At 34.8% G+C, this 15,376-nt stretch overlaps 2 protein-coding genes across 2 annotated transcripts; one reads left to right on the top strand and one right to left on the bottom strand.

Moving 5' to 3' along the window:
* The first annotated feature begins 202 nt into the window (after positions 1-202).
* On the top strand, positions 203-13,486 carry LOC149480916 (serine/threonine-protein kinase mTor-like). The gene is made up of 11 exons (XM_089705951.1): positions 203-673; positions 1,091-1,861; positions 2,208-4,792; positions 4,929-5,092; positions 5,174-5,459; positions 5,546-7,287; positions 7,369-7,528; positions 7,928-8,143; positions 8,526-8,897; positions 9,115-9,429; positions 13,052-13,486. The coding sequence occupies exons 1-11, from the start codon at positions 451-453 to the stop codon at positions 13,484-13,486; spliced, it is 7,269 nt and encodes a 2,422-aa protein (XP_089562077.1). The 5' UTR covers positions 203-450.
* A 593-nt stretch (positions 13,487-14,079) lies between these two features.
* LOC149480915 (cytidine deaminase-like) lies at positions 14,080-15,351 on the bottom strand. Its single transcript, XM_089705952.1, has 2 exons — positions 15,192-15,351; positions 14,080-14,560 (listed from the first exon to the last, which is right to left on the bottom strand). The coding sequence occupies exons 1-2, from the start codon at positions 15,241-15,243 to the stop codon at positions 14,136-14,138; spliced, it is 477 nt and encodes a 158-aa protein (XP_089562078.1). The 5' UTR covers positions 15,244-15,351; the 3' UTR covers positions 14,080-14,135.
* Positions 15,352-15,376: the final 25 nt, after the last annotated feature.

The raw sequence follows: 15,376 nt of genomic DNA, 5'->3' as shown, positions 1-15,376 counted from the left end.
TGCATGAAAACAGTAAAGACTTTTTGTGTCTTTTTTGTTACAGAAACATTATATTTTATTATCATTGAAAATGTGATTGAAAACGTGTTGAAAACACAAAATCATTGAATGGGTTTCGGGCGAATCTATAAGAACCCGTGCCCTTATTCATTTTGCGTGAAAAAAAAAATTGAATCTTTCAATGTCTCATGTCAATTGGACTTTTAGTTTGTTTACAAAAAAATCCTAAAATAAAAAATATGCTAAATGAGGTTAAAATAAAATAATATTTCAATTTCTCATTATTTAAAGTTTGTTGTTTATAGTATTTACAGTGTAAACGATAATTATATAAGTAAGAATAACAATGACATAAATATGTGAATGCTTCGACATTGAAGCCGTAATAAAGGGCTTATAGTTAATAAAAGGTTTTGGAGTCTTTGAAACTGTAGTTTATTAAGCAAAACAATGGCCAACTACCAAGTTTTAGATTTTGCAACTGGCCTCAAGTCTCGGAATTTTGAGACGAGGCACAAAGCCATTCGTGAGCTCTTGCATTTCGTGCGAACTGAACTAAGAGAAATGTCCCAAGAGACTCTAACTCAAGTGCTCGATGATTTCAATCAGCAAATACATATTCTGACTTCTAGTTATGATAACAATGAAAAGAAAGCTGGTATCCTGACCATAGGTATTATAATATTTTATATTTATTTGCAAAGTTATTTAGGATAAATAAATGATTGCTATTAATCTTCTATACTTAGTAGTAATAAATGTAGAGAGAAATAAATAAATGAAATGTCTATACCCAATAATGTGAAATTTGCAGGATATATTTGGATTAAAAAATGTTATGTGTTACAAATCATAACAGTTAAAATTTTTTACTATGACTGAATTTTACATTTATGTGCCTTTAGATTAAATGAAAATGAATCTTCTGATCCCCTCTACTTTACTATACTTTTCTACTTGAAAATATAAGATTTTCAGTTTCCATATTATTAATATTGTATCTCAACTTCAATATCTTATATTTCAATTGAAATGTTGAACATTAAAACAAAGCCAATAGATTGATTGAGCAATTTTATTCTTTTTTCAGTTTGCCTAATAAGTGGTGATACAGAACTAAATAAAGCAAGAGTGTCTCGATATGCACATTACTTACGTAACATTTTTCCCTCAAATGACATCAGTATTCTGGAGTTGGCAGCAAAAACTATGGGTCGCATTACTGTATCATTAGGTATTAAGAGAGGTGAATATGTAGAGAATGAAATAAAACGAGCCTATGAATGGCTCGCTGAAGAGAGAAGCGAGGCAAAGAGATTTTCTGCTTGCTTTATTTTACGAGAACTAGCAATTGCTATGCCTTCATACTTCTATCAACATATCAATGGGTTCTTCAATCACATAAGAATTGCATTACGAGATCCTAAGGAACAGATAAGAGAAGTTGCTGCTAAAGCATTGAGGGCTGCGTTTGTGGTTACATCACAGAGAGAAGTTCCAGCTCAATATAAAAGAGCACATTGGTATATCCAGTGTTATGAAGAAGCCACATCTTCATTCAGTGATCATTCTATCAGGGATAGAGGTTTGAGCAGAGATGACAATGTTCATGGAGCATTGCTAATATTGAATGAACTGTTGCGTTGTTCTAACTCCACTTGGGAGAAGAAATACACAGATTTGATGCAAAAACTTGATGCAGAACAAGATGTGTCAGATGAAATGTCATCTTTCAATCCTAAGGTGCAATGTGCCTGGAATTACCAGAATTATCCAGGAGATAAGAGCCAGACACCTATTATTCTGGAATCAAGTATTTGTAGGCAGTTAATTACTGAGAAATATGACAAAATGTCTAGTGGTATGTATTACATTTTTAAACTTGTAATTCTGCAAAATTAAAGTATTTTGAATCAAATTATTTTGTGGGTAGTTGTGTTTTTATGCATGTATGTTATAAACATCCATCTTAATCCATCAGTCCCCGGAATCACAGACACAATAGATAATCTATTGTGTCGCGCCCCGATCGGGGCGCTCGGTGGTCAATGGGATAATAATATTTGGATGCCTGATTGACACAAATCAATAAAATTGCATTAAATGTTCAATTAGTTTCTTAAATAATTGTGAATTCTAAATACATTTCAATAATATTAGAGAAAAAATATTACAAATTACAATTCTGTTTTCTATATTATTTCTAGATATAATGGCTCAACAAATATCAAGATCACACAATGTACATCAGATGCTCCTGTTAATCATACCAAGACTTGCAGCATTCAACCGTGAAGCATTTGCTAAAAAGCACTTGAAATCAACAATAAACCACCTTATTACATTCTTATGTGGCAGGGAAAAGGAGAGAGCCATGGCTTTCACAACACTCGGTCTTATATGTGTAGCTGTTGAGGATGACATTCAGCAGTATCTAAACAGAATTATAGAAATTATCAAAACCACATTACCAATGAAAGATGCCAAAAAGCGAAATGGTATTGACACTCCACTACTGAAATGTGTTACATTATTAGGCTTTGCAATGAAGGAAAGTATTGCAAATGAGCTTAAGGACCTATTAGATCCAATGTGTGCAACAGGTTTAAGCCCACAATTGACTACATGCTTTAAAGAGCTCAGTCAAAATGTTCCTTCTTTGAAAAAGGAAATTACAAATAGACTTCTTAACATGCTCTCTTTGATATTGCGTAAGAAACCGTATACGTCGAGTGACAGTAATAATGAATCGCAAATCGCGTATTCACTATCAACTCTCCTGGTTTTGGAGCCAAACGATACCGCGAAATTGGTTCTAGCGTTACGGACTCTAGCCACATTCGATTTTGAATGGAATAATACACTTATGTCCTTCATTAGGAGGTGCACAGATCATTATCTGCAAAGCGAACAGCATGAAGTAAGATTGGAATCTGTTAAAACTATTGCAAAGTTATTGGTAAAGGCGGTGGAACGATGTTCGCAAACGAATTCGCGAACATTAAACATTTTAGTGGACGAGACACTGGGCAAACTCCTTGCGATTGGCAGATCTGATTTCGATCATGAGATTCGTTATAAAGTACTTGAAGTATTCACTAATCCCATTTATGACAAATATCTTGCTACAGAAGAACATTTGAACTGTCTGTTCATATCCGTAAATGATTCAAACAGCGATGTTGGAGAATTAGCATTATGCGTTATTGGGCGACTGAGTAACATGAATCCCAGCTATACTACACCGATTTTACGACAATTATTCGTTCAAATCTTACTAGAGCTGCAATACTCTGAATCGGCTCGCAATAAAGAACAATCGCTAAGAATGGTGAATAACATAATTACAAATGCGCCGAGAATTACGAGACAATTCGTTGATACAATTCTAAAGATACTGGTACCCAAATTAAAAGAAGAAGGTAGCAATGCTGTAATGGTTTCAATAATATTAAAAGCCATTGGTGATTTAGCAGAAGTAAATGGTGGTGGAACAGCTTTGAAAGAATGGTTACCAGAATTGATAACAATACAACTTGAAATTCTTTCTGACCCAAATCAGCCAGAGAAAAGAAGTGTTGCGTTATGGTCATTTGGCCAAGTAATTAGTGCAGTTGGGCATGTAATCACACCATACATGGAACATCCCAGTCTAATGGATATGCTTCTAAATATTCTGAAAACTGAGCATAATAGTAGGGACAGAAGGGAAACTATTCGCATTTTAGGACTTTTGGGAGCTCTAGATCCTTATCAACACCGTGTAAATCAAGGTCTAATAGATTTCCAAACTATTTCAACATTGATTGCCATTCCTGAAACAACTGCAACTGTGGATAATTTTGATGCCAATGTCAGTGAAATGTTTGTTAACATGTCACCAATAGTTTTGGACGAGTTTTATCCAGCCATCGCTGTTACTTCTTTAATGCGTATACTACGCGATCCCTTATTAGCGCAACATCATACCAGCGTAGTACATTCTGTTACTTTTATTTTCCAAACATTGGGTATCAAATGTGTCCCATATATTTCCCGTGTTACACCAAGTCTTCTGTATGTGATTCGGAACACAGATAATAATAACTTCCGCGAGTTTTTATTTACGCAACTTGCCCAGTTAATATCAGTTGTAAAAATACACATTCGCGCCTATTTAGAAGACATATTGGATTTAATCCGCGAGTATTGGACACCAGAAAGTCAGCTACAACCAACACTCATCTTACTGGTTGAACACATAACAGTTGCAATTGGTGCAGAATTTAAAGTCTACCTTAGAAAAATCCTGCCCAATATACTACGCGTGTTGAGATATGATAAGAGCAAAGATAGGTTCTTAACAGAAAAACTATTAATAGCTATTCAGAAATTCGAAAATAATCTCGATGATGTTCTTTTGGCTGTAGTGCCAGCCATAACTGCATTATTCGATGGTAGAAATATACCAACACATATATCTAAATTGGCAATGGAAACGATTGAGCATTTGTCTATCTATTTGTACCTAAAGCCATATTCAGCAGTCCTGATACAAGGGCTTGTGAGGGTGTTGGATAATAACCCAACTTTACGGCAAACAGCAATGAATACTCTATGTGCGCTGATCGTACAATTTGGCCGCGAATACATAGATTACATAAATTCAGTTGATAGAATAATCACGAAGCATAAAATACAATGTCCTAACTACACTGTGCTGGTATCAAGATTGCAAGTCGTATCGACACTAGCATCGGATGACGACTATTTGGACGAAACTAGGTCTAGACTGCGGAATCAAAAGACTGATGTAAGTATTAAATACGGCTTGTGCCCTAAAATAAAATATGGAATATAATTTCAATTTTATTATGTGAGGTAGGAATTTTGTACTTTTTATTATTTGTTAATTACGATTTATTCTCATAAGATATTTTGTATTTTAGGTTGTAACCACAGATACACAGAACATTCAAAAGTTAGTTTTAAATGTGCAAAATTTGAAAAAGTGTTGGTCAGTAAATAATGTTATATCGAAAGATGATTGGTTAGAATGGCTACGACAGTTCAGTCTCGGCCTATTAACTGAATCGAACAGTCCAGCTATAAGGTAAGATTATAAAAGGTAGAATATTTTGCGTTATGTATCATTGAAGTGAAATAAATAATTAAAATATCATGTTATTTTCAGAGCATGTGCCAGTCTAGCTCAGAATTATTCTCAGCTGGCTAGCGACATATTTAACGCAGCATTCATGTCTTGTTGGACGGAGTTGGCTGAACAGCCGCGTACAGAACTTGTTTTTGCGCTTGAAAGAGCTCTCACAATTCCCGACGCGCCAGAAATATCACTTGCTGTACTAAACTTGGCAGAGTTTTTGGAACACTGTGATAAAGGCGCTTTGCCTATCTCTATTAAATTGCTAGGCGATACGGCGATTACTTGTCGGGCGTACGCTAAAGCACTGTACTATAAGGTAATAAAAAAAACTTACAATATTACATGCATTATCGTCTCAATGCTTTTCGTAAATTTTTTATTAAATTGAATTTATCTTGGCAGGAAGAAGAATATAGACGAAATCCAACAACACAGGTTGTGGAAGCTCTAATTCACATTAATAATAAATTGCAACAAAAAGAATCAGCCAATGGACTACTTGAAAAAGTTATAATGCAGAAAAAGAATGGAGACTGCACACTAAATGTTCACGTGCGATGGTATGAAAAGCTGCATAATTGGGAACAGGCGTTAGATCTGTATAATAAAAAGCTTGAAGTTGAACCACAGGATAATGAGTCTAAATTAGGTATGATGCGATGCTTAGAAGCCATGGGTGAATGGCGAAAGATTTACTCCATAAATGCTGATCAGTGGGAAAATATGGAAGAGGACATGCAAAAGAAATCTGCTAAGATTGCAGCTGCCGCGTCATGGGGTTTACAGGAATGGGATTCTATGAAAAAGTATGTTAAATTCGTGCCGGAAGACACCTTGGATGGAGAATTTTATAGAGCTGTTCTCGCAATTCATGAAGGATCTTGGTCCGAGTCGAGACACTACATTGATTCGGCTAGAACTATATTAGACAGTGAAATGTCAGCGGTTATTGGAGAAAGCTACCAGAGATCGTATGGCGCCCTTGTCAATGCGCAACTTTTAACAGAATTGGAAGAAGTCATGACGTACAAACTAGTTGAAGAAAGAAGGAGTACAATTCATAAAATGTGGTCGACTAGACTACAAGGAGGTCAGCGTTTAGTCGAGGATTGGAGAAAAATGTTGCAAATTCGTAGCCTAGTAACTTCACCTTTGGAAGAATTCCAAACGTGGCTTAAATTTGCTTCTTTGTGTCGTAAATCTGGATCTGTTAATCAGGCTCATAAAATCATATTATCCATTTTGGGAGCAGACCCAGTTACAAATCCAGAAGTCCTGTTACAAACACAAGATCCGAGAGCAATACTTGCGTACAGTAAAAATATTTGGGATGCCGGAAATAAGCGGTACGCATATGAAGTGTTACAGCGCTTCGTTGATAATACAGAAGGAGAAAATGAGGAACAATGTAGATTACTTGCTCGTTGCCATTTAAAACTTGGTTCTTGGTGTGAATCTCTACAGGAAATCAACGAGCTATCAATTCCGGAAATACTAAGAAACTTTGCTGCGGCAACTCTTCTAGCTCCCGAATGGTACAAAGCTTGCCACGCGTGGGCATGTATGAATTTCGAAACTGTTCTATTTTATAAGCAACAAGACAATTTATCGGAAAGCAGTGTGGCTGGTGGGTCGGGGGATAAAAAAGTATCGAGGCCTGACTTTATCAACACATATACCATTCCTGCGATTGAAGGCTTCTTTAAATCCATCAGCCTTTCAAATGGAAACTCATTACAGGATACTTTACGGCTTCTCACATTATGGTTTGATCACGGACATCACACAGCAATTTATGACGCTCTCTTTGAAGGCATAAGACAGATAGACGTAAAAATATGGTTGCAAGTGATACCGCAGTTGATTGCTCGGATTGATTCACCCAGGAGTCTGGTGGCCAAATTGGTGCATATTCTATTGATAGACATTGGAAAATTGCATCCTCAAGCGTTAGTCTACCCTCTTACGGTAGCAACGAAATCTTCATTTGTAACACGAAAGAATGCAGCGAATTATATCCTTAAAACCATGTGTACACATTCGCAGACTTTAGTCAGCGAAGCTGCTATTATTTCTGAAGAATTAATTAAGATTGCTATGTTGTGGCATGATCAAGTTTACACTGCTTTGGAAGATGCATCAAGGTATGTAACTAGTTCTTTCATTTTATCTGTATAGTAGTGGTGTTAGTTTGTGAAACAACATTATTTGATTGTTTTTTTTAGGTTATACTTTAGTGACAAAGACTATAGAGGTATGTTTAGAACGTTGGACAAAATGCATGCAATGTTGGATAGACCACCGGAAACATTAAAGGAAGTTTCGTTCTTACAAATGTATGGAAGAGATTTACAAGAAGCACAGCGTTGGTGTGAACTTTATAAGGTAACGCCTCTTTTTTAAGAGTTAAATTTACTGTATAATAAAATAAATAAAATAAAATAAATAAATACTACAGCGTAAAAAATGGATTTATTACTTTTGTATTCTTTCTTTTGTCGTCGAACCTGAAGCGAGACTAATTATTTTATATTCTCAAAGTATTTATAACACTACATATTTATAAAACAAAGTCGCTTTCTCTGTCCGTATACTACGTATGCTAAAATCTTAAAATCTACGCAACGGATTGTAATACGGCTTTTTTAATAGATAGAGTGATTTAAGTTGGTTTTAGTATATAATTTATTAAGATTTTAGACAAAGCGAGAGAAGCTACGGGTGGAAAGCTAGTATATTTTTAAATTGTATTTATTTCTATAGAAAAATTGCGTGATTTTCCAGGAAACAAACGAGGACCGTTACTTGAACGAAGCGTGGGATCTCTACTGCCACGTGGTGCGTCGTATTGGTGCGCAGTTCCGCTCGCACACGTCGCTCGAACTGCAGTACGTCAGCAAGAGTCTGCATACTTGTACGGACCTTGAGCTCGCTGTGCCGGGCTCGTATGTGCCCAACGAGAAGATTATAAGAATATCACATATTAAGAGCCATTTGCAGGTGCGTTTTAGTTCTATGCGGTGAATGTAAAAAAATATTTTTTTGTCCATTCAGTTCTTGATGTCAAACCAAATCTTTCATGTTATTGGTATTTACATAAAAGCTTTATTTCGACTGATATGAGAAGTTAGAGAAAAAATGTCCCTTATTAAATTTACTCTCTATTCAGAATAAATGGTGATCTTTACTAATATTATAAATGCGAAAGTAACTCTGTCTTTCTTTCTTTTCTTCACGCTTCAATTATTGAACCGCTTTGGAAGGAATTTTGTACAGAGATAGTTTAAGACCTGACAAAAGACATATGATAGGAGTTTTCTTTGACTTTACGGGCGAAGTAAAGCTATTGTGCAAAGAAATATAATATATTTCGTTTACTTAGGTAATAAAATCAAAGCAGCGGCCTCGTCGGCTCACAATCCAAGGATCCGACGGGCGACAGTACATGTTCCTGCTCAAGGGACACGAGGACCTGAGACAGGACGAGCGAGTGATGCAACTGTTCGGTCTCGTCAATACTCTGCTACAAGCTGACTCTAACACTTACAGACATGATCTGGCCATACAGAGATATGCTGTAGTACCTCTGTCACCTAACTCTGGTCTTATTGGTTGGGTGCCGCAATGTGATACGCTGTATAATTTGATAAGCGATTATAGGGATAAGAAGTCGAACAAAATGGCACTGAACACGGAACAGCAAATTATGCTGCGGATGTCGTCGGACTATCAGAAGCTGCTGTTGAAGCACAAGGTGAGTTTTATGGATTCCATTATTGTTGTCAAAAATCGTTTTTAAAAATGATTTCCGACAATTTAGGTAACATCTCTTTCTATTTCTATTTCTATACTTGCTTAACCTATTTTTAATTCATCAAGTATTTAATAATTTACCATAAAATATAAAAATAATCTATATTACAAAAACTAGTGCCTAATTCTTATATTCTTATACATCTTCCAAACACCAGGTGGAAGTATTCGAATACACACTATCCCAGACACCAGGGAACGATTTAGCCAGGCTCCTATGGCTAAAGAGTCCTTCAGCAGAAGCCTGGTTCGAGCGTAGAACGAACTACACGCGGTCTCTAGCGGTCATGTCTATGGTGGGGTACATACTGGGGCTCGGGGACAGACATCCGTCGAATATAATGCTGCATAGAGTCACTGGGAAAGTACTGCACATTGATTTCGGAGACTGCTTCGAAGTGACGCAGACTAGAGAGAGGTTCCCGGAAAAGATTCCGTTTAGGCTGACCAGGATGCTCATTAATGCTATGGAGGTTAGTGGTGTTTATGATTTGTACTTATATTAGTACTAGATTTCCGCCCGCGGCTTCGCCCGCATTTGCAAAGGAAAACCCGCATAGTTCCCGTTCCCGTGGGATTTCCGGGATAAAAACTATCCTATGTGTTAATCCAAGTTACCCTCTATATGTGTGCTAAATTTCATTGTAATCAGTTCAGTAGTTTTTACGTGAAAGAGTAACAAACATCCATACATCCATACAGATATTAGATGTTTTGTATATTTTGAGAATGAGAATTGAGTGATCAAGCGAAATGCTTGTTTTAAATTTGTGTTCGTTTATAAGTTGTATGATCTCTATATATATGTAAAATGCTCATGTCACAATGTTAGTTACCATACTCCTCCGAAATGGCTGGACCGATTTTCATGAAATTTTTATGTGCCTATTGGGTAGAACAGAATCGTTTTTTATGGGGTATAAAAAACGATTCTGTTAAGTGATAAGAGTAAGATAGAACAACATTTGCCGGGACAACTAGTTATGTACTTAATAGTTAGTACTATTTATTTATTAATATCTAATAGCTAGAGAGCTAGCGCAAAGCTACCTGTATGTATTTGACCAGACTTGGATTTTTGTGTGTTGATTCCCCTATACCTACTATACATGAGATGAGGAGTCACTAAGCCCAGAGTGGTGGACGGGGCGCACGCTCAGGTAAGACAGGTGGAAATTTTTGGCGAACTTTGAAACCATTTGACCACGTCTGCCATTTTGATATTTGAAAATAGATTATTATTACTATCGGAAAATAACAATGGCAGACCATTATCACGCGGATAACATTCTGGCAGACACTTATGAAAGTGCTGAAAAAAATACAATTTTGAAAGTATTTGACCAGATCTGCCATTCATATATTTTATTTATTAGGGTCTTAAAAACTTATTTTCGAAACGGCAGACATTTTCGTTGCGTACAGACTTCAGCAGACAACAAAACTTTACAGACTTCAGCAGTCAACAAGACTTAGCTTCTACATGGTCAGATGTATATATGTATTACGTTCCCTGACCTTACATCAATGATTTACTTTATTAATGTTTTTATGGTCATTTACATTTAATTTTGAAAACTATGGAATAAAATTTATAAATTTGATGATACAAAACTAAATACATTTGTAAAGAATCTCAAATATAAAGTTGTGTTGCAAATAACAAATCATAATTTAAATATTTAGTTTATTTCTTTATTTAAGAAACAATTACAAAACAACATAAAAAAAACACGCATGCATAATGCATTTATTGAAATGTTCATTCATCATCACTATCGTATGGCGTTGTGTGACTCGTCTTCATAATTCATTGAATCGGATTCTGTAAAAGTAAAACGTAAATTATATAATAAAAGAAATGAGTAAAGTCAAAAATAATTATTAAAGAGTTAATCATTATAAACTTACCTAGTAAGGCAATGCCTTTGATGTCGCACGATGCCGCCGCGCCGCCAGTGTAGGTACTTCTGCTGCTACATGAAAATATGCTAGGGTTGCAACAAATGGGAAATAAAACAATTGTGATTATTACTATTATGATGTAATCATTTATTCATATGTACATTCAAAATAATTGCGATTATTAAATCTAATGTAATTATTTTTTCATAAATATATAATTATTATTAATTACATAATATATTGCACTGTGAAATATTTACGTATCACTTTATTTTTGATGTTCTTAATTGTCTTTTATAAAATTTAAGTGACGCATTCGCATTGGGATCAACAATCCGATAAGAAAAGAATGGAGACAACATATACATAGCTTTGATTTCAATTCTACAGATACAAAATATACAATCTATCTAAAATGATACAACGGATGTTTCCTGCGTTTTCTCGTCAAAATACCGAAACAACGTAATTATTGTATAGTAGTTGGGCGTGAAAGTAAAAAAACAAATGAAAAGTGTTTTCCATATGATTATTTATTAAATTTACGCGATCAAGAATAATTTCAACGATACAATTTAGTAACCGAGAATTCAGAGAAGGATTAAAGAAAATACCTGCCTGATCATTTTATCAAACTCTAAAAGAATTATGGTTATTTCGCATCACTCGGTTTATTAGTTTGGTAATAATTATTAAAGGTAGTTACAACCCTAGCCATTGAGTCGAACGGTAGGCAACACAATATTGACTTTGTGCGGGTACATATAGGTACATTTATTCTTGCTGTGAAGCGTAATTATTATTATTAAGATTTTTTAGGCTATTTATAGCGTAGTAATTTTCACTTTTGCATGGAAGTGATGTATCTGCTAGTATCTAATCAGCCCCCCTAGTCAAGTGGCTTTCTGTTAGCGTAGCGTTCAATAGAATAGACTACGAATGTATGAGATTGACGTAACCTGTAGATACGTTTATCTACAGCCTACGTCAATCTCATACATTTGTAGTCTATTCTATTGAACGCTACGCTAACAGAAAGCCACTTGACTAGGGGGGCTGTACTGAAAACATCTGGCAATAACCGTTAGAGTGGGAACCGAAAAGAGCCCTCTCAGGTATAAAACCTAGACTATTTGAATGCTAGTAACTATATAAAATAAAAATACTATAGGCTAGAGTGAGAATAATATTGATATATGTGGAAAAAAATAGCTACAGAGATAGTACTGTATGCATAGATCTGACCATGTAGTAGCTAGTTTTTGTTGTCTGCTGAAGTCTGTACGCAATGAAAATGTCTGCCGTTTCGAAAATAAGTTTTTAAGACCCTAATAAATAAAATATATGAATGGCAGATCTGGTCAAATACTTTCAAAATTGTATTTTTTTCAGCACTTTCATAAGTGTCTGCCAGAATGTTATCCGCGTGATAATGGTCTGCCATTGTTATTTTCCGATAGTAATAATAATCTATTTTCAAATATCAAAATGGCAGACGTGGTCAAATGGTTTCAAAGTTCGCCAAAAATTTCCACCTGTCTTACCTGAGCGCGCGCCCCGTCCACCACTCTGGGCTTAGTGACTCCTCATCTCATGTATAGTAGGTATAGGGGAATCAACACACAAAAATCCAGGTCTGGTCAAATACATACAGGTAGCTTTGCGCTAGCTCTCTAGCTATAACCTCCGAACGTTTTTCTTATCTCTACACACATGACACAATATGATAAATGCTAATATTATGTAATATAGTAAATATTGTTTGTTTTGTTAATCCTGCACCGCTCACGGCTCAATGGATTAACATTAATTTTAATAGATAAAAAACTTCTGAGAAGGTTATAATATTATGTATCTATTTCAAGTCTTGTTTCTATAAAGATTATTATACCACAAATCAGTAAAGCGTGTTTCAAAACAACGTATCAAAATTATTAAATGGTTCTTGTAAGACAAATGGCACATTATCACATCTCTGAAGAGCTTAAATTTTATTTAAATACTACTTATTATGCTGGTTTTAACGCCTTTAAATACGAATAAAAGTAGGTATGAAAAAAAATACAAATTGTAAATATGCTCCCAGTATATTTCTATTTATTTATTTATTTATTTATTCATTCATTTAATAAGATATATATGATCGAAAATACAAATATCTATAAACTGTTGTATTATATTTTCCCACAGGTAACCGGTATTGAGGGAACGTATCGTTTCACGTGCGAATCGGTAATGCACGTGCTCCACAAGCATAGAGACAGCGTAATGGCGGTCCTAGAGGCGTTTGTCTATGACCCGCTGCTCAACTGGCGGCTCATAGACAACGACAAACATTCTCTAACCGAATCCACGTTTTCTTCCGATATGGACATCTCATATTCCCTTCCGAGCAGAAGTCGGAATCAACTGCATTACGAATCTTTAGAAATGCCACCAGAATCAAATCTTAATAAGCGTGCCCTTGCCATATTGAACAGGATTAGGGATAAACTAACAGGAAGAGACTTTCCGAACATAGAAGCGGTTGTCAGTGTCCCGAAGCAGGTCGACTTGTTGATAAAGATCGCTACCAATAATGAGAATTTGTGCCAGTGTTATATAGGCTGGTGTCCGTTTTGGTAGTTTATTTCTGGTCATATTATGTAAGTTAAAGATATTTGTAGAGGCATTTATGTTTTAAATATAACATTTTTTATGAATAGTATTATTAAGCTCTTATTAATTTATAGTTTGACTATTTAAACTTCTCGTTCGTATTGTTGATTGATGATATAGTGAATGCCATTTACCTACACTTAGCCTTGAGTTAACAGTACTTTTACTACCTTTTGTATTTAAACAGGTAAATGTACTTTATTGCTCTTTACAATAACCCATTATTATTTTTGGCCTTTTGCTAGTAATAGAATTTATGTTACAGTAGGGAACATTTTACCTTATCGTGTTCATTTACAACGGCATTTAAAATATTTTATTGCGTATTAACTTCACAAAGCTGTATTTGTTAATAGAAGACGGTTTTAATGATATAATGATAGCATTGACATGTAACTCGATACCTTTATAACTAAATCGTATACCTAGTCTGTAGGGAAAGTCCTTATTTAATTATAGCTTTATGCAGCATTTTTAACTGTCTCTATGGTTTAAATTTTTAAATAATTGTGTGTAAATACCTAATATTTAGCTATGTAATGTTATATCTTAATAAAGACAATATGCGAAAAACGTTGTTTATATTTCCTTCATATATATAACACAATATCACCTTTTACGAAATAACATTATCTTCCTTAAAACTGACGAACGAAAGCGGTAAAATTTCTGACAATTTTGTGCACAGAACTTTGTCCATAGTCGGTTTGCTTAAATATATTTCGATATCACCGTCGCTCCCACGGAATTCACTAAGAGCCTGTCTGCACACACCACACGGGGCTGTGTATGAATCCTGCTGATGAGCCACCACTGCTATAGTCTTAAACTTTAAATAACCGTCACACACAGCTTTTGGAATCGCGGCTCGCTCTGCACAAATGGAAGGTGTCATAGTTGAATTCTCTATGTTACATCCGGAGTAAACCTTCGAATCTTCTTCCGTAATTAACGCCGCGCCCACGGCGAAATTTGAATACGGACAGTACGCCCTTTTCCGTATTTCAACTGCTTCCCGAATTAAATTTTGTACAGTGTCACCTGAAAGCCAAAGTTGATAATTATCGTAAACATAATATATAATGTGGTATACTAGCCAATATGTACATTATTTTGTAAATAATAAAATAACGCAGTACTTAATTTAAATAATATTAATTAATAGATTTAATACAATTTTCTGACACCAAACCTAGCAGGCAGATTTTCAGAATATTTGAGTAGGTACATATAATATAATATATACATACTGTAAACTCATGTAGATAATTTGTTTGAATCATGAAACCTAGCAACTGTTTGGGTGTTACGAGGTGAATTAATAATTTTAATCTCGATTAACGATAAGAATATTTACTTATCATTCTTTTTATTATAATGATATTAACACAGGAAAGTTAAACTTATACCTAAATAAAAAGAGTTTACGTCTTTTAATATTAAAATAAATTCAAGAATTATAATTATTATCCTTAATAGAGTTCCATAATGCATTTCAGTCTCTTCTATTTACTTTCAATGATATTGAGGTCGTCCCAAACAAAAATAGCTTTCATTTTCCTCGCTAAATTCATAAAACGTTACATCGCAAAGACATAATAAATTCTATTATATCATAGCTGAACCTATTTATTAACAATTTACTATTCTAAATTAAATAAAAAACACTTACTTAAAGAGCTAAAGTCTCGTACGGTAAAAGAGTTCACTTGCGTATTTGACATCGTGTATCGATGTAAAATACGAAATGCAGTAGAATCGTCCGACGTTGAGAACGGTCGTCGGCATACTGATTACGATAGATTAAAGCTAACCATCGTTGATTAGATACAATGTTTTTGATTGAATGGGCCTATT

The sequence above is a fragment of the Colias philodice genome, chromosome 17 (assembly GCF_061535455.1).
Source record: "Colias philodice isolate Cphi_HAF_F1 chromosome 17, ilColPhil1 Martin Lab GWU primary, whole genome shotgun sequence".
Taxonomy (NCBI): Eukaryota; Metazoa; Arthropoda; class Insecta; order Lepidoptera; family Pieridae; genus Colias; species Colias philodice.
Note: the sequence above shows the minus strand (reverse complement) of the source record. Positions and strands in the feature narration are given on the sequence as shown.